The sequence below is a fragment of the Geospiza fortis genome, unplaced genomic scaffold, assembly GCF_000277835.1.
Source record: "Geospiza fortis unplaced genomic scaffold, GeoFor_1.0 scaffold366, whole genome shotgun sequence".
Lineage (NCBI taxonomy): Eukaryota > Metazoa > Chordata > Aves > Passeriformes > Thraupidae > Geospiza > Geospiza fortis.
In genome coordinates this window covers 5622896-5648326 of record NW_005054342.1, presented here as the reverse complement: position 1 = coordinate 5648326, position 25431 = coordinate 5622896, and the positions used below count along the sequence as shown (strand labels likewise).

The following is a 25431-nucleotide window of genomic DNA, read 5'->3' as shown; positions in this document are numbered from 1 at the left end:
CTCTTTCCTATCTCTGAAATGGTCAGAACCAAGGCTGCAGAGCATTCAGGTACTGTCTTGCATAGAAAGTATGCTAAGAACTCTTGCATGACTCCAGTCCTGCTGCATCCATGGTATCTGTATAGCATGGTAAATGGTGGACATGATCCAGAAGATAAGACATTTTCCTGCTTCAAGGCTGTGGTATCTCGAAGCCATGGAAAACTTTGTCCAAAGTAGATCTGTTAGATGTATTTTCTCTGAGATGCACATCTTGAAATCCATGGGACTTCTTGCCTGTTCTGATCAGTTTCCTATGCTTCACATTTGCCAGTGTTTCTCAAATGAGAAATTTGACATCCTACATCCAATGAATCTTCTATCCATGTTTTTTTTTCAAAGGAAGATTTCTGATTAGCTCTACCTAATGTTTCTGTGTTTCAGTTGCATGCTGGCACTGCTTCTCTGAAGGCACTGAATCCAGAAACTGAAACAGAGCTCTGCTGAATTCCCTAGCTGAGGCCTGGGGACAAAATGTTTTCTACACAGAAAGGGACCACACCATATTATTTATCCTCTGTTATTTGAACAGCAAATATTCACAGTAAATATGAGTATATATGATTCTACAATGCATACAGAGTTCCCTTTCACACCTGGGACTCCGAGGGACAAAGTAACACACTCTTCTTTAAACTCTGGTACACTGAATTTGTATCCTTATTTGACAGAACCATGGAATCATTTTGGTTAAGAAGTCCCCTAAGGTCACTGAGTTCATCTGTTAACCCAGAACCATGTTCACCAATGAAGCTTGTCCCCACATGCCACATCCACATGAATTTTGAACTCTTCCAGTGATGGTGATTCCAATGCCTGACTTCCTTTTCTCTGAATAAATGTTTCCTAATATAGAATCTAATCCTCCCCTAATGCAACTTGAGGCCACTTCCTCTCATTCTGTCACTTGCTACATGGGAGAAGAGACCAACCCCTACCGCGCCACAACCATGTCTCCAAGTGCCACATCTGAACATCTTTTAAATATCTCCAGGGATAGTGATTCAACCACTTCCCTGGGCAGCCTATTCCAATGTTTGACAACCCTTGCTGTGAAGAAATTTTTCATTCATGCACGGTTGCTATTAAACCAGCAGAAAAAGCAGAACAGTTCATTATATTTGCTTGGGATGCTTCAGAAACAAAAGACAAGGTTATAAGTCAAAAGCCAGGGAAAAAAAAAAAAGATTGCTATATGGTATGAGCAGATTCAGGATATAAAAATGGCATGAACTGGGTATAAAAATATACATTTTCATTAGTTAAGGTACTTATGAATATTTTTAAAATGTAGATAAATTGATCTCAAGATAGAAGAACTGTCAGGCATGGGGTAGTATTGGACCCATTAACAAGTCTTGTACTGAATTATGTAAATCATTTAAATGGATGAGATACACCAGATGGTTTCCAGCAGGAGAATTAAACCTTAGTGCATACATCTGCATTACCTGCTTGCAGTTAAAATCTTCTCCATGGCCTTCAATTCAGATACCCTTTTATTTCCCCATCTGTATTTTCTTATTATTATGACTATTTATTTTTCCAGTAAAGGGAATTTCTTTGTCCTGATATCTTAGTTCTAAGCAGAGCTGCCAACTGTGATGAGAATCTGGTTTCATAATACAGTGGAAAAAATATGTTTACTGGTTCAGAATTGTTTCACATATAGGAGTGCTGATAATTAGGTGTAGTTCTGCATTACATTTACTATAGCAGACAAAATCATTAGGATAAACAAATATAGCCTGAAATTACTTTTATGATACCGGTTTTGATAAACAGGTAGTAGTTTTGTCACTGTGAATTCTTCTAATTTATAGCTGATAGAAAAAAACCCAGTCTTACTCAATTGAACTGAATGAAAAAGCCTCATTGGGAGCATTTTAGTAAAAAAAAAAAAGAAAGATGTTCTATTCAAATGGACATGGCTTGTTAATGTCAGATACTGCTGAATACCTTGAATTTTTCTCCCAAAGATTAAAAAATGAGGTATTCACTGGACAAAGTAATACTCCAGGCAAGGAAATAGACTGGAGGATAATCAGCATAGACCTTGCCAATACCATGCTTCAGAAATCAATCTGAAAGTTTCTCTAGGACTTACACTTTCCTGCTGGTTTTTAACAGCAGCAGATGACAATGCCACACACAGCATTGAACTATGCTGGTCAGTTAATTAGCATGGCAGAACTAATCCTTCTTTATCTGTTCTCTCCCATGGTAAATGCATCTCCTCTAAGTGAAGTGAGAAAAGGTGTGCTCAGATCCTGGATTATATCACACGGGAAATGTACATATGTACTTAAAATCACACTTCAATTATATTTGATTTAGACAAATAAATGCCTTTGTAGATCTGAGCCTTTATTTTCAAGCTAGCTTCCCTCCCACTGTCTTCTTCTTACACTTACTTGTCACACAGATCATACTCCCTTCCACATCTGTATGCCTACATATAGTCTTCTATGTCAGTTCCTGAAAATGAAAATGGCCAAGTTTGTCCACAAAAAGATGTGGTTGGTTGTCACCAAATGGTTTCTTTTCGGGGTTCTTTCATACTGATGGTCTTTGCAATGTAAAAATAGAATATATATAAATTCAAGAAACCTACCCGACTGCCTTCAAACCTTGAGCGATCATTGTTTGCCTTTGTTGTTTTTTCTGCAAGTTTCTTCTGCCTTTGAGGGCCTTTTCCAAAGAAAATATAGTTGACAAAGGCGTATTCAAGTAAGGCCAAGAAGACAAACACAAAGCAGCCCATGAGATACATGTCAATGGCTTTAACATATGGAATTTTAGGCAGAGTCTCTCGCAGGTGAGTGTTGATTGTTGTCATGGTCAGCACAGTCGTAATTCCTACACAAAGAAAAAAGATCGCATATCTTACAACTCCAAGTTTTCAGTTTTATTTTCCTTCTTGGCAAACATCCCTTGTCAGTGGGAAGAAACTCAAAAATTTGTAAAAGATGTCTTGCAGATGACATCACTGCAAAAAAAGAGCAAAATTAAAACTTGATACATTATTATTCTGTTATAATTATTTCCTTCCTATGAGTGGGGGAACAGCTAACAAGGGGATCTGGCACCACTGCCATGAGTTAATGTAGCTTCATGGAAGCCAAGTGTAGCTGTATTGAAAATCTCTTCCATGGAGACCAAACTGATGTGCAACAAGAACAGTGTTCACACAGATGGTGAAAGACTTCTCCCACAGTTTGAAATTCCTAAGAGTCAGGCAGTTTGTTGATGTCAGTCTTGTAGGGTCTCCCTGTGGTAGATGGGGAGAGACAGGTACTTTTCTAGAGCAGTTCATCCCATCTAGATTAGATACCTATTTCAGGAAAGGACAATCTATAAGTGGAATTTGAGATGACTAATTTGAAGCAGTGGGCTAGTTACATAGAAACAAATGAGGTGAGCAATGAGAGATAGATAGGTATGTGAATTTTTGGAAGAAAGAAGGAGGGAGAGCAGTATTTTTATAGCAACAAACTGGATACTAATAAAATATCTACAAAATAACTATATCAACCTTATGTCAAGGTATTTATCTAGGGACGGACACAGCACCTGAAAATATACTACAGAGCACTGTTATGAAAATCTGGACAGAAAAGCAAATTTATTGTCAGTCTGCCTGACTTCACCATAAACTGCAGGATCTGTATCTCCACTGGAAATTCTATGGGAATTGCAAATCACAGGTTGCTGAAAACACTGATTTGTGGAATAAGTATCATTTCAAGGCAAGTCATTCTATTAGTTCTCCTCCATTACTATTTTCTTTGATTCCATAATTATACCATCAGTTTACATGTAGTCACTAAAATACAGACAGAACAAAAATAAAGGACGAAATAAAATAGTTGCCATATAATAAGGCACAGCTTCTTTTACCTGAAGAGACAGAAATAAAGACAATATAACTCAAAACCAAGCCATCAGTGTAAGCAGTGCCACTCCAGGGAACTGTAGTAATACCCTATGAGATTGTATAACAGATATTTTTGATATTTAGTGGGTGAGTGTCATGCAGTTTTCAGTGTTTTTTCCTCTAAACTGTGAAACAAGTGTGCATTGATGCCAGACATCTGGTGATCCAGAAGATTAGGCACACTGAATAGAAAGGTAGCTATCACTAACCAAAGGGAAATACATTCCCTGGGAGATCCTGAAATCCTGTGGCCAAATGTCCTTCTGAAGCTCAAGAATTTATTTTAAATCACAGCTGGAGAAGAAGCTGACACTCCCTTAAGACAAAAAAAATAAGATAATCTTGTGATTATAGTCCTTCCCACAAGGGAGGACTCCAGAGATTACTCTTCTCCTCAAAGCGCTGAATTTAGGAACTTCTAGGGCTGACTAGCAGAAAGTTGAGAGCAGAATTGATAGGTCTGAATATTTCTCTTGAGATCAGCCCTAAATCATTGTCCATCCGCACTGTCCATAGCACATAGTCTCTGAATGAGCTGCCTTGGCTCTGCACCTTGGCTTCACTCCGGAGGCAACTACTTGGTTCAGTGCAGCAAGGGATGCGGCACAGGGGCAAAACATGGAAGTGAAGGAATAGAATCAGGCTCTTGCAGAGGAATAGCGGCTTCTGGCAGGGGTTGAGTAAAAGTTTGTGTCCCAAGAATTGCACTGGGAATGCTTCCTTGAACAAATACTTCTTTGTACTGCGCTTTTCAGCCAGTCATACAGGTCCAAAGGTGCTATATTGCCTTTGAGATTTTATAGCAGTTCACATTAGGATGCCATGTAAGTTCACAGACACTACATAACAGGGAGCAGCTGTTGCCTCCCCTGGAGGCAGGAACGCCCTGCAGAGAGACCTTGACAAATTAGAGGACTGGGCAGGCAATCACCAACCATGTGGAATTCAATGAGGGGAAATGCTCGATTCTGCACCTGGGATGGGGCAAACCTCAGCGTACAGACAGACTGGGGAACAAAAGGCTGGAGAGCAGTGCTGCAGAAAGTGCTGGGGGTCCTGGTGGATGGCAGCTTGAACATGAGCCAGCAGTGCCCTGGCAGCCAGGAGGGCCAAGCGTGTCCTGGGGAGCATCAGACACAGCATCACCAACTGGGCAAGGGAAGGGATTGTCCCACTCTGCTCTGCACTGGGGTGGCCTCACCTTGAATATTGTGTGCAGTTTTGGACACCACACTGTAAAAAAGATATTGAACTATTAGAAAAGTGTCCAGTGGAGGGCAACGAGGATGGTGAAAGGTCGTGAGGGGAAGCTGTATGAGGAGCAAGTTAAGTCACTCGGTCTGTTCAGCCTGGAGACCCCATTGCAGTCTACAGCTTCTTCATGAGGGGAAGAGGAGGGACAGGCACTGATCTGTGGTGACCAGTGACAGGACCCAAAGGAATGGCCTGAAGTTGTGTCAGGGGAGGTTTAGGTTGGATATTAGAAAAAGGCTGTTCACCCAAAGGGTGATTGGGCACTGGAACAGCTCCCCAGGGCAGTGGTCACAGCACCAAGCCTGACAGAGTTCAATAAGCATTTGCACAATCCTCTTGAGCCCATGGTGTGACTCTTGGACATGGTCCTGTGCAGGGACAGGAGTTGGACTCCTGTGGGTCCCTCGTGGGACCTTTCAACTCATCATTTTCTGTGATTCTGTGGTACCAGCTTAAGACTAATAAGAGGGGGTATACAAAGGAACATAGGATTAGACCCATGATACTGAACTTTATTATACAAACGCCACTGACATAATCACCAAGGCACTAATTGTTTTCTGAGAAGAAACTATTAGATGAATTTTTGTCCTCTCAAAAGGACTTTTTACCAATTGGAAATAGAACATCTGGTCTCCTGAGCTTGCCTTGTACTCTATGATTTTTGCTCTGATATTTGTTTTACAGTACTTGATGAACTTTTCCTACACAGAAATGGGTCACATGAGACAGTCTTGCTCCTTAAACAAGGAAAAATCTCATTAACCTGTAACAGAAGGGCATGGAATGTCACTGGGTATGGTAACTTCTGTCTAACCATCTGTTCTCTGCAGTCCTGGCCAGTATGTATCTAATGGTGATGGTTGTGTTTGAATGCAGCATCACTTGGTCCACCTGGGTGGATCTCTGCTATCCAGTAGCTCATTTATGAACACATCAGAGGTGTTTGGGCTTTATGCCCCACTTCCTATTAAGCTACTACTTAGCTACAAGCTGCTAAACAAGCCCTGGCTGCTGAATGGTAATGCCAGACTGTGTCATGCCCATACGCACCAGCTAACCCACAGGATATGCAGAATTACTGCACAGTAACTGCAGTTAATCTACAGTGTCTCCAGCTACCCAAATTCAAATGCTGGATAATATGTTGCACAAAGGTGGCTAGCCTGCCTGCTTTGGTATGTGGGACCTTGGGAGACATGGGGTAAGGAAAAAGGAAATCACAGGGACACGGGTTGGAGTCTGGGTTTGCTGTGGTACATTACAGAAAATAAAGGGAAATAGGGAGTGTGTTCCTGTTTTAAGAAAATAAGAGAATACAGCAGGCAGATAGCACAGATTTAGCGACAAGTTTTGGGTAATGGGGATGTGACAGGGTACGTGTAATTGAGAAGCACAGGGTTGAAGACAGAATTTGGGACAAGATGAGAGGCAGAAGTATTTGTAAGGATTTATAGATCCATTTAATCTTCCTTAGGTGTAGCTATCCCTGAGTATGCTTCTGTAAAGGATGAAATATTTGCTGTGAGATATTGCCATAGAATCTGTCCTGGTCCTGGCCAGGACAGGGTTAATTTCTGCAGTAGCCAGGAGGGGGCATGCCTAGGAACCAAAGGTTATTCTATATCATCTCACATCATAGCCAGAGGTTGCTGGAAGGGAGTCTTTCCCTGGGAGGAAGGTTTCTCTTCAGGCTGGGGCAAGGGTGGCCACCACTGAGTCACAAGTTGCACAATGAGCATTTTTGCTTGGGAACCACTCTCTTTTGTACAGTTTTGTTATTAGTGTGTTGCTGATCCTGCTCTTTTTCGTGTCTCATTGCTGTTTCCAGTAAATTGTTCTTACCTTATCTTTGCCTTTTGTGCCTCCAGTTCTCTCCAGCCACCCGCAGGGGGAAGAGGGACAGGGGAATAAAGCGGCAGTGTGGTTTTAAAAGGACCACTAAAATGGAGAATATCCTAACCCTAATCCTAATCCTAATCTTAAACTATGACAGAATCACAGAATGGTTTGGCTTGGAAGGGACCTTAAACACCATCTAAGTTTGCTGCCATGTGCAGTTCAAGTTGCTTGAAGACACATCTAACTTGGCCTTCAACATTTCAAGGGATAGGGAATCCACAACTCCTATGGGCAACCTATTCCAGCGCCTCACCATCCTTACAATCAAGAATCTCTTCTTAATTTAAATCTATTCTCTGTCATTTTGAAGCCATTCCTCCTTGTCCTGTCACTACATGCCCTTGTATGAAGCCCCTTTCCAATGCTCCTGTAGGCCCCTTTTGGGTACTGGAAGGTGCTGTAAGATTTGGCTGAAAAAAACTAAGTCTCTTGGCTTGCCTTGAGAGAGGTGCTCCAGTCCTAGATCACCTTCATGACCTTTCTCTTGACTCACTCCAACAGGTCCATGACCTTCTTATGTTGGAGACCCCAAACCCAGATCCAGTATTCCAGCTGGGGTGTCATGAGAGCAGTCAAGGAGAAGAATCACCTCCCTCACCCTGCTGGCCACACTGGTTTTGGTGCAGCCCAGACACAGCTGGCTTTCTGGACTGCAAGTGCACATTGCTGGGTCATGTTGAGCTCCTTGGCAACCAACACCCCAAGTCCTTCTCCTCAGGGCCGTTTCTCAATCCATTCTCTACCCAGCCTGCACTTGTGCTTGGGATTGCCTGACCCACATACAGGATCCTGCACTTGGCCTTGTTGAACTTCATAGGATTCATGCAGGTTCACCTCTCAAGGTTTTTCTGGATGGCATCCCTTCCCTCCAATGTGTCAACTGCACAATTTTCTAGCGAACTTCCCTTATTTAAAGGATACCTTGATCTGAAAAGTTCTTGGGCAGGAATCACATACCTGTACCAAATCCATGTTTTTCTGTCATGAGGTAAATGACACTTTAAGCTGTCATAAACATGCACTTAACACGCCATGTACTCTGAGGGTTGGGTGGCATGGCATGGTCCATAGCTAATGTGCCCCTGCATGCTGAACTGTTTCTGCCAGTGTCAGTTAAAGCTGAGGTCCTCTCCTAGGACTTCAGGAGGAGGCTTGGAGCCACATTTGTCCTCCCACACTGAGCTGGACTAAAGCCCACACTCAAGTATGATTGTGGAACTGGTTTCTTAGATGAAATTACAACAGCATTAACTTGATGAGAACAAGTCTGGGACCTGTATGAGCAGCTCATGTCGGAGATTTAGTGGTTACACTCTTGCATGAAGGGGGAAACATCACTTTTGAGGCAATGCTGGATGACATGATTTTGACGCAAATTATTTTGGAATTTCAAAACACTGACATCATGTTGTAGTTTTTAACAACCTCTGAAGGCTACATTAAATCTGACATTTTAATGTCCCACTCATTTTTAGCACATACCAAGGGCAACTCTTGCTGCTGATGCATCATAATTGATCCAGAATGACACCCATGATAAAATGGTAATCAGTATGGAGGGCATATAGGTTTGAAGAATAAAGTAGCCAATATTTCTCTTCAACCTGAAGCTCAATGAAAGTCTTGGATAGGCACCTGAGAAAAGAGAGAGGAAAACAGTGTTATTTATAATGAAGGAAAGACACTTGTAGATAGCTGCCTTCAGTTTCTACACGTTCTGTGGGGTAATATGACATCTGCAGAACAGTAGGGATGACACCTTCACTGTGTTACTCATCTGTATTAAAAGAAACCTTGCAGTGAATACAGTGATAGCCAAGTAATTTGTATTTGGGAAGAAAAAGAGAGACAGTGAATTACTTTAGACTATTGAACAGATAGGTGAGCACCGGTTAGTTTTTACAAACAATTGCTTAGGTGTCCAAGTAAAATGCTTATCCAAGTACACAGTTTTCTGTACAGAATTTATATTGAGAGAATACGTAATAGTTTTTTCCTTTACAATGAGGAGTTGTTCAAGAGATGAAACTTCTTAATTACATCTGAACCATCTGAACTATGAGAAACATGCAGCCTGTGGTGTCAAAAATAAATTGTAATGAATTCCACTACAGAAAAAGCCTTCAGACTAGATCCTCTAATGTCAATTATAACCAGACCAAATTTTTCTTCCAAACATATTTTAAACAAAAAAAATTTGAATTTTGTGTGCATATATATAGTTCATGAACAGTTACAAACAGAAAATTAATAATGGAAAGAATTAATAACCTCAACACCAACTTAATTTCAAATTGGCACTAATCTTACTGAATACATTTTAGACATATATATATATATATTCAGATGAATATATTTAGAAATCTCAAATTGTTAAAAATAATTGTGACTTTTTTCACCAACTGCAAAGACGATTAAATCTGAGTAGAGCTGTATAAGTAAAAGGTAGTCATTCACACATTAGCTCCATGATTTCAGTGTTCACAGTACCAGTCCTAGATATACTTTTAACAGCTCATCTAAAAGATTTAGTCAACATACTAAAAAAAAATTCAGCACATACCAAGAGCCCAACCAGATATTAGAACACTTCCCACCCATTCTAGTGCAAATACGTAAAAACTATGAAAGATTACATCTAGAGAAAAAATGAAAAATTAAAAACTTCCCTTACAATTATATTCATGTGTTTGCATATGAGCTTAAGGAACTAGATTTGCCCATATAGACATGAATGATGGATTTCCTAAGAAAGAAAGGGAAAGAAGGAAGTGAAAACTGCAGATTTCTCTCCATCACACTCCTGATAGTTTGTTATGCTTTGAGTCATACAACAAAAAAATGCCACACCATTTCCAGGAAGCAGGAGCATCAAGGCAATATCAAACTTGTGCAAATATCTCTAACTGTTGTATCAAACAATCTCAGAACAACTATCACCAGGAAAAGAAATATCTGGTACATATATCTGGTTGGTGTGATTACTTCAATCAGTAGCATTTTTTTCAGAATTAAATGCCTTTTAGTTTCACCAATAGAAGTATATTGGTGGAATCAGAAGGATGTATTTCAGCCTGATTAGACCAAGGTTTTCTGCTGTCTGGAGCAGTTGACACAATTTTCAGCAAGCAAACATCTATATGCAGCTTGCTTAACATCTTCATTTTCAGAGAAACAATCTTTCATTTCAAAAGACAAGTTTTCTCATTGAATCCAGCCCTGCTTTTTTTTTTTTTTTTTTGCAAAGCTTAACATTTTCATTTGGATTTTTATGAAAATGTTTCTGTGGTCTTGTGTCTGCAGATTATATAAACAAAACAGGAGACCATAATGGAATATATAAACTGTGCTGTCATGAAATACATCAAAAATGCAGCAGACCTGATCACCTTTCTGCAATAAGAGTAGAACATCAGACAGAAATCTTTATCAAGCTCTGTTGAGAAAAATTATTTCATATAATGCACTACCCACCCAAAGGGATTCTCTATAAATGTGTATAAAACTTTCAAAAGCCCTGTCCAGGTCTGGATATCTGTGGAATATTACTGATAGAGGTGACAACTGAAATACTGATTCTTTGATTAAATAATATGAAGGATTAATTCAATAAAGTTCAGTAGAACTGAATCACTGAATCAAAGTCAATTCTTGGTTTGCTCCAGAGCCAAGGACCCCGAATGCACTAGGCAAATTGAGAGAAAGAAGAGAGAACTTCACCATTGATAAAGCACAGGAAATGGTGTGGGTGAAACTGATGTGTATCAACAGGTGAGAGAATAGTATGTCACATATGTTATTAATGTTCAGTAATGAAATCCCAAACTGAGAAACCATATAACAGAGTGAGCTTTAGACATGTATCTTGAATGCCTCACCTGCGACCATAAACCATTACCTCAGCACCATTTCTGTCTAATTAGGTAAGGTAATTACTGAAATTAGTGAGATCTGGCCTTAAAGGGGGACTTCCCAGAGAGCTGACCTCAAGACCAGAGACACCAACCTAAGTATGCTTGAAGCACCAGGTTTTTGTTCTGAAATTAGAACCCCAAGAACCATGTCTAGGGCCAGGGCTGTCTGTGCCTTTTGTCTTCCTGCTTTAGAGTTGGAGTTGACTGTAACAGAGATTCAGTTGCTAATCTGATACCGCCCTGACCCTTTTGAGATGCCCTGTGACATCTCTCAGACACCAGCATGCAGCTGATAGATATGATTTACCCCCCTATATCTTTTTGATCAGCATGTGGATACCATGAAGGCTGCTGTGTGCCCTCTCAAATAGCAGTTGAATAAGCAACTCACTTGAGTTGCTTACACATGAGCTTGGTTGTGCTTACACATAAGCTCCAGTTCATCCAGTCAATCTAGCAAATGAAACCTAGAGAATTATCCACCACCTCCTAAAATGGACTCCTGTACATGCACTGAATTTGTTTCCAGACTCCACCAACTGCATGGACTGTATTCTGACCAACTCAGACGCCTGCTTCAAATGTAGACACTGAAATTATATTCCCCATAAATCAGAACAAGATGAATCCACACCCTGCAAGTCTCAGGGTAGATTTTTATGGTGTGAGGCTGCTGGGCAATATAAACAAAAGTTTTGCTGACAAAAGAAGTTTGATGCTTACTGCAGTTGACACGTATAGTAGAGTATAGACTTCGTTAAGATCAGGTTGAACTGGAAACATGAACTGGTAGCCTCATTTTTTATCATACTACATAACCAGGGTTCTCCTTTAGGTACCTCTCCCTGAGACTGTGAGTTTATATTACTTTCAACTGAATTGCTTTCATGTCTTCAAAAATTATCTACTGACCCTGCATTCAGCCTGCCCTCTCTGCTGCAGTATCTTACCTCCAGCAAACAGGCCACAGGAGTCTGTAGAAAAAGCCTATTAAAAGAAGGACCCCTCCTTATTTCCTGTAGTTAATTCCCCCTCTTTGTCTGATTGGCTAAAGCTCTGTGAAAAGGATGGGTCCTAACCTTCATGGAGCAAGAACTGTAAGTCCAGATCTTTATTTATCTAGAAAGATCCATTCTGTGGATTACTTATTTAATATAAGTTGACTTCTGGGTAAGCTCAACAATTACATTGTTACTTGTCTGATTATGACTGCATAATGATTTGTCAATTAAGGCTCAGTACATTTAGAGATTAATTGCCAGGAAATTCTAGTTGTTAAGTTTCCATAAAAAACTTCTGTTTTTTTTCCTTTTAACCTTGTTTTGCCTTGTTATCCTTCCTGCCATCTCATTTAACAGGTTGATGTATATGGGCTAATTTAAATACTACAGGAATAACAGAATTTTGCCAGAAGTATTTCAATCTAACAGTATTGGGAATGAAAGCATGAAAATAAATACTTAATCAATACTTGAGCCCCAAATGTTCCTTTTTCACAGTTTTGGGCACTTGATAAAAAGAGATTACTTGTTTCTGTTCCAATTTCATTAAAAGTTAGCAAGCTGAAATATCTGGCTTCAAGGCTAAATTAGTCTCTTGCTGTTTTATCCAAGTATGAAACAAGATAACAGAGTTGGTCAGTTACAGAATTTTTCTTTTAATATGTTCTTCTGGGAAGGTTCTTTGGCTAATTGGAAATGTACTTTACATACTGATCTTTCAGAATACAGCAAATATTTCATTTTCAAATCTTTTAAGACTACCCTGCTCTTACCAACAGGTTGCTAATATGGCTTTGACTGCTATGTGACTTAAAGCTTTTAGGCGGTGTTTTACATATCCCCATTCCTGTTCACTATCCAAGCATTTTGGGATAACAAACATTTAGGAGGCAGATTCAGGTAACAGACTTAGCACATACAGGTGTTTGAATGCAGGTATTTGCTCATGCATGGAGCATGAGCTGTTAGTGGAAACCATGGAGATCTAGACCTAGAGCCATCTGATTCTAAGGGTGTGATTTAACTGTCTATACAGAGGTGTCTAAAGCCATTTGAGATGTGATAGGCTAAAGAAGAGCAGAACAGAACACTACTTAAGCAATCAATACTGAAGCAGTAGCTGGTGAACATAAAACACAAAGCTGTAAGATGCCAGAACAGCAGCCTAACTGCTAACCAGGACCTTCTACAGCAGCTCAAGAAGCAGCAGATTGTTATGTTTAGGCAACTGAAGAATGTCTTAAAACATTCATTTGAGAAAACAGAGGTGTTCAAGAGCTGAATAGCTCTTTAGGCTTCACTGACAGCACTGACTGGATAGCATTTGACTGTGGGCTTCATTCAGTTGCTGACATATGGGCATCCAGTGCCATTTAAATATTATGGTATCCTGTACAGCCTTCAGCTGGTGTGAGAAGGATAGTCAAACCAGGTATTTCTTCTTCATAGCAATTAAAAAATCATGAATAAAGGGAAAAGACTATTCTACATGGCTTTGCAGGTACTTTCTAGACACCTGAAGGTTTTATCCAATTCCCAATCAAGCGTTCTCCTTTTTTTAAACTACATGACAATACTTGTTTCTCCATTAATCTCAGTTATGCCATTTGCCAGATTTTCACTCACGCTTACTTATTTTCCATAAACCCTTTTCTATTGTGCCATTACTGTCTTCAAGAGTGCTACCCTTGACCAAATATACAAAGCTTAAGCATTATCAATGTAAATCAGACTTCTTTTTATTATGAGATTTGTGGTTTTGTTTGTTTCTTTTCTTTTTCTCCCAAAAAAGATCTTATTGGCTCATGTTCAGTTTGAGATCAACAACAACCCCCATATTTCTACGCACAGAACCCTGACATAACCTGGCATTCTCTATCTTTAATTTGGACAGGAATAATTAGTTGCACAGATGCTGTATTTTGAACTTGTCTGTATTGAATTTTTGTCAGATACTTTTTTTTCAAATACTTTTTTCAGATACTTTTTTTGCTATTTTGGCAAGATAAATTTTAGCTTCCATTCTATACTTCAACAGGTATGCAGTTCCTCCAGCATTCTTGCAGCTCCACCCAGATTTCTGTCATTATTGATGAGGGCTTTGCCATGCTTATCATTGCTTCTCAGTAGTAACTATGGGAACAGATTTTTTTCCTTTGCCTAAGTTACACAAGATTATACAGCACACTTTCTCTTGAAGGATAGGAGAAAAAACTAATCCAAAAGCTGTTTATGGCATGACTCTGAAGTAGAAACTGGCCCTAATTACGAAGACTGTAAAAAACTCTTGAGAAGAAACTTGAAAAGTGTCTGCTGACTTTATGTATCCGAGCTGCTGGCCTCCTTTAGATTTAGATTTGAACGTGGTTTTGAGAAACAAATGTGATTTTTCCCTGCATGGAAATACTTGTCACAAAATGTCATAATTAATCAAGCATTTTTATAATGTCCTGTATCAAAGCAATAGTAAATTCAGTATTGTGTCTTCATCAGTGAAAAAAAAATTAAATGTTTCAGAAAATGGCACAAGAAACATGCTGTTCTCTGTGAGTCCCTACTGCCAAGTTGCCTTAAACCCTGAAGCATGAGACTTTTTTATTCCTTTCACTCGTTTTTTTTTTTTAAGAAAGATCCATTAATATTCTGAACATTTGGTCAGTCACAGAAATATGTACTCCTAGTTTTTTTAGTCTCTCTTGTATTGGTAACATATCTCTTTGGATTTCTTGTTTTCCTGATTTTTTACAAATCTCTCATCTCTACATTACTAAGTCATGCATCTAGTGAAATATTTCATACTGAACTAAAAGGTGGCCTTGGACTGTCATAAAAGTCACTGCACAAATAAGTTCTCTGTATTCTCATTGTTGTCTAAACCAGCCTTCCTACAAAAGCATATCCAGTCCTGTGGAGGGCAGGTAAGCCCTGGCTGCCAAAGGTGACAGTAGCTGCAGGACAGAAGGATATAGGATTAGAGCAACTGATTCTCTATATAAAAAAATCTTCCATTCACAATGGTAAACGAGAACAGCAGCAGCTGGCAAACCCCCTCATACTAATTTCAATCCCAGCAATATTTACATTTTGTTCTGAAATACAACTTGTGTTTCTGTGTACTTTGAAACAGATGCTGTGTCCAAAGAGTGGGTGAAGTGATGCTTACAAACATGATTCAGCTGTGCTTCATTTGTTCTGGTGTGCTGAGACAGATGGAACAGCACACTCCTGTGGTCTGAACAGCACTGAAAATCTGAAGGCCCCAATAATGAACAAAGTAATGGCCCCACATGGGCTGATGGCTTTCTGTGTTGCTTTGATTTTGTCACACATATTCCTATTTTGGTGTCTAGCACAAAATATGTAAGCCAACCTTGCACTTTGTAATCTAAAGACATCCAGTACTGTGAGTTGCTACTAGCTTTTATTCTATCTTCAAGGAAACAAGCAGGGATTGAATTTTAACACTTTAACACTTTACAAATGCTCTGGATGGCTGTATATAAAGTATTGTATATCTATCAGTGCAAATCAAGAGACATTGCATTCACTATATAACAACAAAACAAACATGCACTGAAAAGTTGCAAGGAGGTGTTTATAAAATTGGTGGCTTTTTGACCTAGCATGCCAAAACACATTTATGAATGATCAGCTACCCTGTAGGTTACATTTAAACTCATGATTCAGAGGTGAATGACTTAACACTTATTTAGATCATAGATATTTAGGTGTCTAGTTAAGTATCACACACATACACAAAAAATAAAAATAAACAAGGAGGCAAAGAATCTCAAAATTGTTTGGATTGGAAGGGATCTTAAAGACTACATAGTTACAACTCCAGTGCCATAGGCACGGACACTTTTGACTAGACCAGGCTATTCAAAGCCCCATCCAGCCTGGCCTTCAACACTTCCAGGGATGGAGCATCTACAACTTCTCTAGGCAAACTACTGCCTCACCACTGTTACAGTAAAGAATTTCTTCCTGTATCTAATCTAAATATACCCTCTTTCAGTATGAAGCCATTTGCCCTTGTGCTATCTCTTCTCCAGGCTTATCCCCAACTCTCTCAGCCTGTTTTCATTGGAGAGGTGCTCCAGCCCCTGATCATCTTTGTGGCCCTCCTCAGGACTTATTCCAACAGGTTCACGTCCTTCTTGTGTTGGAGGCCCCACAGCTGAATCCAGTACTGAATGCCAGTCTGGAATTTTCATGGGCTCCTACCTCCAGGCTTTGTCAAGTAATTTCTTTACCCAAACATGCAACACAGGCTACATATTGTGACTGGTAAGAATAGGTAATTATTATTAACAAAACAGTAATTTCATGCACAAGAAAATGAAACACTAAATGGGCAAATGGCAATACTTGCCTGTGGCAAAGACAACATTCTTTGACACCAGTCTGTATTCCACGATGGAGAACTGAGGAAGTTCAATCCTCTCCACACCAGTGACTGCGTTGTCTCCACCTCTCCAGTAGAACTCTATGTCATCAGTTGTGTAGCCATCTGCAGGCAAAGCAAGAGAGTCAGAAATAACAGCAGACTCAAACATAGCTTCAAACATGCAGCTTGTCATTTGTGACAACAAAAAGATTTGGTACAGCTGCAGAGCTGTATGGTATTTTGCCTGTGGGAAGGTCTCCCAAATCGCTACACCATTACAGTCTGCCTGGGAATTTTAGGCAAAATACTCAGCTTTCTTTTTATTTTACCTTTTTTTTTTATCACTCATGTATTATTCACTAATGGTCACAGTGAGAAGAAAACACTATCCAAAATTTAGGGTATCAAATGCATTTAGCACTGAAACTAAATGTATATTTACACTGATAATCACCAGAAGAAGGTTGATTATTCAATGAACACAGAGAAACATAGCTAGGGCAGACCTTTTCCACTCATAGTAAACTGTGAGTTGCATCATTTCCATAGCTTCCACTAGTGGAGGGCAACAGCTGAATGTGGAATATATACTGGTATTTTTTGTATATGGCCCACATTTTCCAGCCAGTAGCAGAAATGGACCAGATACTTCTGAAGAGCAAATATACATCTGAATATTGCAATCCTAGGACATGACTAGGTGAAAAAGAGAATGCTGTTCTTTTTGTACACAATTTCAAATCATAAATGGGGTCAGTCTGAAATCCCATGGTAGGTCCTGCACCAAGATGATCCATACCTAATAAAGCATACTGAAAGGAAAGTGCATCACAGTGCTTGCTCTCTTGAAAATAAATCTGATAAAAATACAAATATTCATCCCTCGTGTTGAAGATAAGCATCCAGTCACTACCTCTGCCAAGTGAGGCAGGAATACTAAATGACTTCATTCTGTCCTCACTTCATTTTTCTAGGATGTATTCATCTATGTAGAAATGGATGACTCCTTATATCTTTTAATAATTCAAATAAACAGACAAACAAAAAATCCAAATGGTGACAATTACATGATTCAAATACTGTTTATAGACACATGTATAAATATTACACAGTTCTATAAAACAACAAAAAAAACCCCAACTCTATCCAAATTAGATTTTACATGCATTTTCTTAGGTACGTACAGCTTTCTATTTCCAGAGTACAGTTTTGTTCATCTAATGGGTATCTTCTCAAGTCCATCATACATGCTGCAGTGGTTGTGATTCTGAAATATAAGCATCAAACAGTTTTACCATAAAGCCAGTAATCCAGGTTTTGGGTGATGGGGTTGTTCCTCTTCCAAAGTGAAGACCCTCTGAAGAATAGCTTACAATACCTGAGAATCTGGTCCATATTTTTACATTGAGCAGCAGCCTAATAGAGCAGCAATTACACTGACTTTCAGTGGAACAACTGGCTGTGAATTACCCTTATGCAACCAGCCCCTTTGGGGTTCAATGGACCTATCCTCATATGCAAATATTACATGAACATTTGCTGAGATTAAAAGATACAACTTTATAACAGAAACCATGAAGTGAAAATAGTCTGCTACAAATGTCAAAATGATTGCAGCTGCATGAATAACTGATTTCTTGGTTTTGTGGCAGGTCTAGAAAAAAAACCTTGAAATGTTGAAAAAAGTTTTAAGTCCAGCAAAATGCTTTGTTTTAAATCTTACTTCTCTGGTTTTCAAATGGGAAGAGGATTTTGTTGTGAAGCTCCATATTGAATTTTAGGTTTTCTCCTCAAATAACAAAACACTTTCACTTCTCTGTCTATTTAACCATTTAGCACCCTAAGGACGGTTTTGCTAAACATTTCACTACTGATGAATCAGCATTATTCATCAACCTCTTGTAGATCAGGAGAGTCAACAACAAACGTGCAACCAGAACAACTGTCTTAACAGCTTCACACAGCACTGTCACTTCATTTTGTAATTAATGGATTTATATATTTGTTCTAACTTTAGACACATAAAACCATATGCTCATAATTAATCTGCAGCATGTTCTGATGTTTTTCTGAATCACAGCCTTCACCAAGGGTATGTACATTATTATGCATCATTGTTTTTATAATGGCTTCGTATAAATTATCTTCTGAATCTGACTAGCTCCATTCCTTACTGATCCTTTTTTGATATAAACAAGACATGGATGTTGCACAGTTTGTTCCTAAACAAATAATATTCTAGTGATAATTTATGCTAATAAATACAAGATGGGAAAATGCCTTAAATGTACCTCTAAAAGCTAGAACCCTCAATGTTAATGTTTTTTTCATGTGTTTTCTCTGAAGTTCTTTCTTCTACCCATTAACCTTCTCAAATTACAGTCTTCTAATCTGAAAAACTACTTTAATATTCCAGGGCAATGTTTCAAAAGAAAAAAGCATTTAGGTGCTATTTTTCACATCTTTCACAGTAAAAAACCCCTATGTTGTTATTATGAATGTTCTATCCAATCTCAAAGAAAAGGAAGGAAAGAATGCTTATCCTTAGTATATAGGATCATTTTAGATGAATAACTACATAATATCTAAAGAAAGGGATTAAGACCATTATTGCTATCTCACAGGACAACAGAGGCTACCCTTCACTGACTGAGAAGGGTCTTTTGCAAGAAAATATTGTCATTTCTTTGCACAGGGAGAGACAATTGTATGAGCACAAAGGCAATGAAAGAGGAAGGAGAGGAAAAAGCTCAAGGATCTGTTACTCAGCCCATCTTCTAACTTATATTCCTACCAGTAGCCAGTGAGAAAGGCACACAGCTGATCTTTGTGCATTCCAGCCTTACCTACAACGTGATCATGTCTTTGTCACCACTGGTTCCTCTGACTGTCCTCTGAATAGGCTTATGCTTGTCCCACAGGATTTCAGGTCCTAAGTATTGTATCACAAGAGGATACTCAGGTCAGCCTTCCTCCAAGCTGCGTCTGGGAATTGCTCTGGCTCCTCTGTTAACAACACAAATTCCAGTGGGCTGGAGCTGTGTACAAACAGCAGCTCCTCAGCTGCTCTGCAGTTTAGGGAAATGTCTTCTCTGCAACCATCATCTGCAAATGCCCTTCTGGAACATCAGGCAGGGTGGTAAGACACAGAGCTATTAACTATGGAGATGATTAATCATCTGGGTTATTTAGCCTGGAGAAGAGAAGGTCCCAGGGGGATTTTATAGAAGCTTTCCAGTACCAAAGGAAGAGAGAGACAGCTGGAGTGGGACTTTTTAGGAGGATGCGTAGTGGTAGGACAAGGAGTAACAGCATTACACTGAAAGGTGGTAGATTTAGATCAGATTTTAGGATGAAATTTTGACTTTGAGGGTGGTGAGGCACTGGAACAAGTTGCCCAGAGAAGTTCTGGATTCTCCATCCCTTTAAGTGTTGAAGCCTGCACAGGACTTTGAGCAACCTGATCTAATCAAAGATGTCCCTGCCCATGGCAGGATGATTTTAAGGTCCTTCCCAACCCAAAGCTTTCTATGATTCTTTGAATGCCTCCTTGATATGATTACTAAGAGCAGCTAGAGCTAAGCATATAAAACAAGGATTAACATACAGTCTTAGAGGAGAAAACTTATTCTTAAATCTGTGATTATTGATAAGCAAGCCATGATGCCCTTAACAAAACCATACTGATTGTGCAATGAAAGGGGCTTGCTCCTGAGTCAAATAATAACTGTGTTCAAAGTAAAACAAGTAGGCATGCTTGGAAATTGTTGATATGCAGGTTCTCTCCCATGCTTTAGAAGATTCGCCTACACTAACCTGGGTCTCATGTGGGATCCTGCAGCAGAATCCACATGAGCTAAGTTGATACAAAAGGGAATGTGCTAGCAGACTCTTAACTATTATGTTGTATAACTAGCTATAAATGCCAGCCTTACAGAACACAAATTATTAATTTCACAATATTGTAAAAAAATTATACAGCTGGCAAATTTATATTCAACTTAATAATTGTGTTATGACTTTTAAGGAATGTATTTTTATTTTGATCTGTTCACATACTCTAGGGGTTTGCATCACAAGTTCCAGTACCAGAAACTGCACATTCTTGCTAAAGAAAATTTTTTACACTACAGAAAAATGAACTAGAAAAGAGGATGCAGCCAGAAATAGACAGAAACAAATTTACCTCATTTTTTCAAAGTAAGTTTAGTACTCAGAGGTCCCTCCTGAATGAACATTCAAGCAATCAAATTTAACTTGCACAAATGCGCACCAAAAGCAAATATGAATGGCTCAGGCTTGTGCATGCTCCCAGGGAAGAGCAGGTTTACTTTTTATGGGATAGGATGGTGCCTGACACAAGACAACAAGGTTTCAAGAACTCATCATTATGGCAGTGACAGAGGAATGATTACGAGCCAGACAAAGATGAAGCAGGACACAGACACAGACACACATACAAATTGGGTCAAAGCAACACACAAAGGAAATGGTTTAAAATTTTTATAATTTCATACTCTGGTTTTCTTTCCTCTGGATATAGATTCTCCTGTCCTTTTCTGGGCTCAGATTATACTGCTATATTGTATAGGAGGAACCCCATCTGTGATGGGCTGTGAGGTGCTGCCTACATAACCGAGAGAAGGATATTTTATGTCCCCAAAACTTTTACAGTATGAATCAGTCTAGGCAATATAGATACTTCATATGTGACTAGGTCACAATCCTGTTTACTTTTTTGATAAAGAAATACATTCATCCAAAAAGAATAGAAGTAAGCATGGTTGCCTTGTCTGACTGATCACAACTAATCTTTTCACTCTACGAACATCTATAATGTTTCAAATATGGGTAATAATTATGTGAGTCCATTCAGATAAAATACATATATTCCTCAGCTCCATTTACTTTTAATGGCTAACATTGTACTACCTAAAAACAAGAGGTTTATGCATGAGAAACACACAAGCAGTCAGACCCTATTTTTGATCCCCAGACTATAAAATAGTTACTTCCTCCATAGTCTCTTATGAAAAAAAAAAGGTTTTGTCATTTTCCTTGTAGATTATTCCAGAGAAGACAGAACAAATTCAGTGTGTTGGCCAAAGAAAAAAATTCCACAGAAATGGGCTGAACTTCAAGAAGCTACTGTTCCATTCCCCCACTATCACAGACTTCTGCTGCAGTAGCAAAGTGCTTTCTCTAAAGCAGAGAGGAACCTTAGATGACTGAAGGTTAAGTCCTTCAAAAGTGTGATAAATCCTACATTGTTCAGAAGAGAACATACATCCAGTGTGGCCTTGGGATCACTTTCAATTGTACTTGTGTTGAGGAACTGCTTTGTTCTGTGGATATCCTGTAATTGGTTGCAACCCTCCAAAATTTCACCTATTATTCTGCGTGACCCTGTGCTTTGTGGAACATAAAACTCCAAGTTCTGGCCTCAACCCACATTGCTTCTGGACTGCAGCTTGAGCTCACTGCCATTGGGATGCTCTGAAGTCATAAAAGAGGAAGTAGGGTAGTGATGGAACAACACAAAGAACAGGTCTTTAAATGAGCAGAGATAAGGCTCAGATATTTTCTTCCTTTTGATGACAATGTCTATATTTTGACATGATTTAATTAAAGACAGCCATTCTTCACTATGCAACTTAGCTGCTTCATGCCATGGATATCTCACCCTGGATATTACATGCTTTCAGAGAAAAGGAAAGGGAAGAAGTGTGCTACACATGAGCTACTGGTGAAAACCCTGCTGAGCAAATCCTATTTTGTGAAATGCACCTGCTGTGGACACTTGTATTTTGCAGAAGAGGAAGCCAACTTATTCAAATACACTACTCTGTGACAGATAATCCTCACCTGAATGGGTCCAAATATTTTTAGAGTGTGACAGAAAGACTTCCACATATTACAAGAATTCTAATCTCCTTTACTTTTTTTATTATATTGCTGTGGGGATATTTCTTGACATGAAGAAAAAACAAGTATATCTCAGATAACTTTTCTTACATGTAACCACTTGAGAAAAGCATCCTAAACCTGTAGTGTTCCATACTGGGTCAATACCTTTTGCTAAAACTGGTTAATTACAGAGAAAACATTCTAAACTTCTTTGAAGTTTCATATTAGGCTGAGTCTATCTATTTTGTCTAGGAGGATTCATTCAATTCTCCATAATGTAATAGGAGTTAAAAAGGTGAGGGCCAAGACCCAAGTCAAGGATGAAGTTCAACCAATAAAAAAGAGAAGCAGGCAAAATACTGATACTGGATATATAACACATCTGCACCACTTTTCTGATCTCTTTCATTTCTATATTAGGGACTTTTATCCTTCACTATCTATGTGCACCGATCTTCAGTAATTATCTCTGCTTAAGTATACAAGGAAGTTCCAACTACGGAAAAGGAGCTTTCGCTGGCAAAGACTTGTTTGGCTGGTTTAAACCACTGGAGCAAATGAAAAACCTGTTCAAAGAAAGCAATATTTTGATACTTCTGGGTTTTCCATAAGGATTTTTGCTGGTGTACTTAAGTTTGCTAAGGGAAGGATACTTCAGCGTTTCTAACCATAAAAGTTATGGCAGAAAAGAAAGAAAACACAAGTCAAACCTAAAATAGGTAGAAAGCAAGAGAATGTAAGGTCACTTTGCACCTCTGGTTTGAAATGTAGCAATTACAGTGCTGATTCCTGCTTGAAGAAATCACTGAAAATACTGGGTCACGATCTTAGCTGTGGCTGATTCTCCCCAGCCAGGGCTACTTCTGGCTTTTTTTTTTTTTATAGACTATGAACAAATCAAGAGACAACATAAGCACCCACATTCCATCTTACTGCCTGTATTTTAGACAGGATTTTCAGGTTTACAATTAATATGTGCCTTTCTGCTGCCTATAGCCAGTGGGCTTTCCAGATATGGTGACTGTACAGAAACAGATAAAACCTGACTGAAGGCGCTTCTGGCAAAATAAAGAAACATCGAGTGTGTCATTTGTTTTCTACTGGCATCTCTTAGAGTTACAGCGAAGGTTACATAATAAGCTAGCCAATGTTTGTAATAACCTTGTACCAGGAAGCAAACATCAACAGCACATTGCATCAGTGATGAAATCTTCATCGTGGGAGCACAGACCTGAGGCCGTAAAGCACCGTTCCATCCGGGTGGAGGCGAATCATTCGATTCTTCACAGTAACGCCGTGCACAAATGATTTCTTGTCGTTTAAGAAGTAAGTGTCAGGCACCCAAAGCTGATCTGCCACTCGGTTATCAAGCGTGAGGTTGAGAGGTATGCCAGCATAAGCCAGCCTCTTATCTCTCCAGTATTGTTGAAAATACATAGTCAAAGTGTAATCCTGGTGAGGAAAAAAAAAGAGAAGTACAAGAGTCAACCATACTTTGTGTAGCTAGGACAATATTTTCCCTCTTGATAGCTTATTCTGCCGTTGATTAAATTTATTATTTTTAAATGTTTAATAAAAATTAAATATTTGCATCACTTAATAAATAGTTTATATCATTCAAGTATCGCTCTAGATGAAGGGGGCATTTCAACTGCTATGAAATCCAGCAGGTATCAGTATCATTTGTCCTGCTCCTGCTTTTCTTTCATACAGTTCCACTCACAACTGCCCAAAATTATCATATTTGTGGAATGATAAATGACACCATGGGTAAATACTGCCATCTTCCCCATTTTTAAAAATGACAGATAAATGGAAAAACATTTAAAGTAGTTTGAAGCAGTATGCAAATTTCTGCCTGAAAAATAAGCTGAAGGTATGTTGATTATACATGTACGTTTGTGTGAGACTGCATTTTGCAGTAACACAAATATTTTCTCATCAACAGACTACACTGATATTTTGAATAACAGTAAATTGTATTAAAGTCCCACTAATATCAATGTTTGGTTTTCATAACTTTGTCAGTTTTAAGGTTTATGGTATTTTCTACAAGCTGTGATCACTAATGTAAAAGCCTAAACATGGATACAGAAGCTTAAAACATCCATTTAAAATTTCTTTATTTCATTTCAGAATTTGCTAACCTGACTTCCTCATATCGTAATAATGCTATATTGAAATGCTTTGAAAGGCTTAGATGGTAGGCCTCATTCATTAGCTTCATGGTATTACAAAACATTAAAAAGAATGCCTCTGAACATTTTAAAGTTATGCACCAGCAAAACTGAAAAAATAAATCACATTAAATAAATGAGACCATAAGTACAGGCCATTAAAACTCTGATTTTCAAATTACAGAAGTGCTCTAAACAATAAAACACTTCATGAGATTCTTCACAAAATACTGAGAAATTTATGTGATCTCCAAACACATTTAAATATTTAGCAGCAGGTGTGCAAGCCACAGGATACCTGCATTTGCATCTGGTTCTACAAGCTGGTAATGCAAAACCTCTCAGGCTTGCTGCTCATTTGGGAAAAGGATGCTCAAGTTTTCCAAGCACAGCTGTTGGGAATGGTCCATTCTTGTAATGGGTTTCATGTGGACCCAATCCAAGTCCAGGCACTGCTTTTGCCCTGTTTCCCTCAAGTCTTTCCTTGAAATCATATGAAACTTGAGCCTGCCTTTCACACTTAGAGACTTTGCATTTTTGATTCAGTGATTCATTCTCTTTAATGAGGGAGCTGCTATGGTTTAAAGAAATCAAATTTAATTGCTTAGAAAAATAAATCACCATAGATATCAGGGAAAAGCTGTTCCCATTTTAAGAAACTAATAGGAGACCTTTGAAAACAAAAGGGCCCAGTGATGGGAGAAAGGAGCCCACGTGGAGCTGCCTGGAAGGAATCTCATTCCTCAAACCTCAAATCTGACATGACTGCTCAAGAGAATGAGCTCTAACCTTTTTGTCAGCAGCTTTCTTCAGTGGGACTGATGGTCCCTGCTCAGCAGTGAACGAGGTGCATGAGACACTGGGCACACCTGCCTCGCTCCCATTACCACGTCACAAAGGCCACCGCTCT

The 25431-nt window shown here is 39.0% G+C and overlaps 1 protein-coding gene across 2 annotated transcripts in view; it reads right to left on the bottom strand.

Moving 5' to 3' along the window:
• Positions 1-25431, bottom strand: part of GABRB3 (gamma-aminobutyric acid type A receptor beta3 subunit) — a 77218-nt gene that overhangs the window by 13230 nt on the left and 38557 nt on the right. Inside the window, exons 2-6 of one of the 2 annotated variants that reach the window (XM_005422702.2) lie at positions 23576-23796; positions 17622-17704; positions 16423-16560; positions 8615-8767; positions 2654-2898 (exon numbers count right to left, since the gene is read on the bottom strand). In XM_005422702.2, coding sequence (XP_005422759.1) covers positions 2654-2898; positions 8615-8767; positions 16423-16560; positions 17622-17704; positions 23576-23781 — 825 coding nt within the window. In that variant the 5' untranslated portion in view covers positions 23782-23796. Of the gene's footprint in view, positions 1-2653; positions 2899-8614; positions 8768-16422; positions 16561-17621; positions 17705-23575; positions 23797-25431 lie in introns of those variants that run through there. The other variant, XM_031058380.1, reaches the window with a different exon arrangement.